The sequence below is a fragment of the Eubalaena glacialis genome, chromosome 14 (assembly GCF_028564815.1).
Source record: "Eubalaena glacialis isolate mEubGla1 chromosome 14, mEubGla1.1.hap2.+ XY, whole genome shotgun sequence".
In the NCBI taxonomy this organism is placed as follows: Eukaryota; Metazoa; Chordata; class Mammalia; order Artiodactyla; family Balaenidae; genus Eubalaena; species Eubalaena glacialis.
In genome coordinates this window covers 68,430,356-68,433,648 of record NC_083729.1, presented here as the reverse complement: position 1 = coordinate 68,433,648, position 3,293 = coordinate 68,430,356, and the positions used below count along the sequence as shown (strand labels likewise).

At 38.0% G+C, this 3,293-nt stretch overlaps 1 protein-coding gene across 1 annotated transcript; it reads right to left on the bottom strand.

Annotated features, from left to right (window-relative positions):
• Nucleotides 1–1,280: 1,280 nt before the first annotated feature.
• On the bottom strand, nt 1,281–1,700 carry LOC133074576 (mitochondrial import inner membrane translocase subunit Tim8 A-like). Its single transcript, XM_061168495.1, has one exon. The coding sequence runs from the start codon at nt 1,651–1,653 to the stop codon at nt 1,360–1,362; it is 294 nt and encodes a 97-aa protein (XP_061024478.1). The 5' UTR covers nt 1,654–1,700; the 3' UTR covers nt 1,281–1,359.
• Between the last annotated feature and the right edge of the window lie 1,593 nt (nt 1,701–3,293).

Below are 3,293 nucleotides of genomic sequence, written 5' to 3'. Positions count from 1 at the left end.
ACATATACAAGATTTCTTTGTGGGGGCGTGACAAAAATGTTCTGGAATTAGATAGCAATATTGGTTGTGAAAATACTAAGAACCAGTGAATTGTACTTTAATTTGTGAATTTTTTTTTTTTTTGAATCTTGTAGAAGCTTTTATTTCAGTGATTAAAAGAACGCAGTAAATGGAAACTATGCTGGCTTACATTAGGCATGCACCTCTACCTGAAACTGCTGTTAGTTTTTTTTTTTTTAAATTGGATTCTTTTTTTTTTTTAATTAATTAACTAATTTATTAATTTATGGTTGTGTTGGGTCTTCGTTTCTGTGCGAGGGATTTCTCTAGTTGCGGCGAGCGGGGGCCACTCTTCATCGCGGTGCATGGGCCTCTCACTATCGCGGCCTCTCTTGTTGCGGAGCACAGGCTCCAGACACGCAGGCTCAGCAATTGTGGCTCACGGGCCTAGTCGCTCCGCGGCATGTGGGATCTTCCCAGACCAGGGCTCGAACCCGTGTCCCCTGCATTGGCAGGCAGATTCTCAACCACTGTGCCACCAGGGAATCCCTGCTGTTAGTTTTTGACTGGCCTAAATCTTTATAACTTATTTTTTCATTTAGGCACATCTTTAAATTTTTTTGAACACTGACATACAGGGTAAGTTAACTTCTTCCTTGTGGCAGTTTAGTATGAGAATTATGTTTGCTGGCTAGATTCCTTTAACTAAAGGCCTCTAGTCTCTCAGGCTACCTGTACTAGCTCAAGACTGTACTTTATATATAGATATTTAAGTGAATCACAGTATAAGGGAGGGAGATAATCTAGAAAGGTGAAATGTACTGTATGAATACTCCATACATTTTTTTTCCAGCACTGATAATCAAACACTAGGTAAGGAGGCCTACAGTCAAGTACCAAATTACTGTTTCCCCCACTGCTGCCCTGTCTGAGAGACACAAAGATGTACATCGATCACTCCAGAAATCTGAAAGGAATCCACACAAATAACAGATTATTACCTATGTGGTCCCACTATCAAATTATAGAGCAGTTCCACTATTAAAATTATAGGAAGCAGTTAATGGGACTATGAGGAAAGCATCGTCCCACATACAGTAACATACATCTAGTAGAGTTTTCCATTCATCCGTCAATTGTTTTCCCAAGATTAGCATTAAAAAACACAACCCCAAACACATTTGACCCACAAACCACCCCCACACACAAAAATTGGTCTTTGTTTATTCTCAGATGACAGGATGCCCCAAGAGTGACAAAGGTGGGATCCGATCCCCCCACAGCCTTTTCTTCAACCATCCCATCAACTGCTCTTCATTTCTTGAACTACCTTCCTTTTCCAAAGAGGTAATACTCAGGTCAGTCAGAAAGGCTTTCTGAGAAGACTGGCTTGGATTTCTGGGTCTTTTCCAGTCGATTCAAGATGAATTGGCTTGTATCAATGAAGCGCTCAATGCAGTTCACAAAACAGCCCTCAGCCCGACTGTCCAACTTTGGCCCAGGCTTGTCCATGCACTTTTCCCAACAAAGTTCCGTCATCTGGTGCACCAGCTGCTGGAAGCGCTGCTTCTGAGTCTCTACCTCGATGAAATGCTGCAGCTGCGGGTCGACCGAGCCCAAACCCACTGCGGAGGAAGACGAGGAGGACTCCATCCCAGCGCGGCCACGCGTGCCGAGACAAACTCCGCACCAACTCACTGACCTTCACGTGTCTCCGCGGCGGAACCCTTAATTGGTGAATTTTATGTTTTGTCTCAATTTAGAAAAAAAGTGTTGGGGGGGGTGGGCAGGAATGAACATATGAAGGAAAAGACTGCCTAAAACTGTAAAGATTTGGTAATACATTTTGCAGGCAAGAAAGGGTGGAATTAACATGAAGGAAGTTAAATTAGTGATGAGGACAAATCTGAGAGTCTGCAAAATTACAGAGGAAAAAGAAGAAGAAAATGAAAATGCTGTGAAAGATGATGAGAGACATAAGAAACATAGCTAAGTAAACCAAACCAAGAATTATATCTGTAGCTGAGGAAGAAAGTAATATTCAAACACTTAATTGAATAAAACATCCTTCTCCTGAAAAGGGGAACACTGTATGCAGATTGAAAGTTGCCATAAAAATCCAGGGAAAAATCAGAGACTGAGACACATATCAGAAAAAGATTTTTGAGTCAAAATAAATAGAAGAAAATCCCATAAATATACAATTAAAAAAAAAGTAAAGGGAAGAAAATTTACTCTGATATCAGGCTTATTTAAAATACTAAATGTAAAAATAATGGAACCAAATCTGTATTTATTGGGAAAATTATATAATTCAAGGATTTATGGACCCAGTGCATTTTCATTAAGCACTATGACAATGAAAAGACATTTTCACAAGTACACAGCAGCTAGAAAGTATATTCAACCTCTGTACCTTCTTGAAAAATTCACTTGAAGACTCACCCAGCTGAAGAGATGAATCAAAATGAAGAATTCATTACAAAGAAATGAAGCAATGCTGAAAGTGATCAGTGGTGAACTTTGAAGTCAGTTTAACACAACACTCATCTAAATAGCAAATTTAGTTACAAGGTGGAAAAAAAATGACAAAAGTTAATTTTGGAATGAAAGGCATGAAAAGAAAAAACAATTGTATTTTTTGTCTTTTTGACTAAAGAGGTGTCATTTTATTCATGACTTGGTGATCAGATAGGTTAAAGAAGTTTTCATAAAAAATAAATTGGACTTGATTAAAATTTAAAACTTGTGTGCACCAAAAAAAAAAAAAAACCATCAACGTAGTAAAAAGGTTGCACACAGAATTGGGAAAAACATTTGCAATTCACATATCTGATGAGAGATGACTATCCATAATATATGAAGAACTCTTACAGTTCAACAACAGCAAAAAGCAATCTAATTTTTAAATGAGTACAGAATCTGAAGAGACATTTCTCCAGGAAAGATACAGATGGCCAAAAAGAATGTGAAAAGATGTTTTACATCATTAGTCATGAAGGAAATGTAAATAAAAACTACAAAGAGATACCACTTCATACCCATTAGGATGGCTTTTATGAAATAAAAAAGAGCAAGGGTTGGCAGGGATATGGTGAAATTGGATCTCTTGTGTATTGCTGATGGGAATGTAAAATGGTATAGCCACTGTGGAAAACAGTGTAGTGGTTCCTCAAAAAATTAAACATAGAATTACTATATGATCTAGCAATTCTTCTTCTAACTATATACCCAAAAGAATTGAAAGCAGGGATTTGAACAGATTTTGAACACCCAGGTTCATAACAGCATTA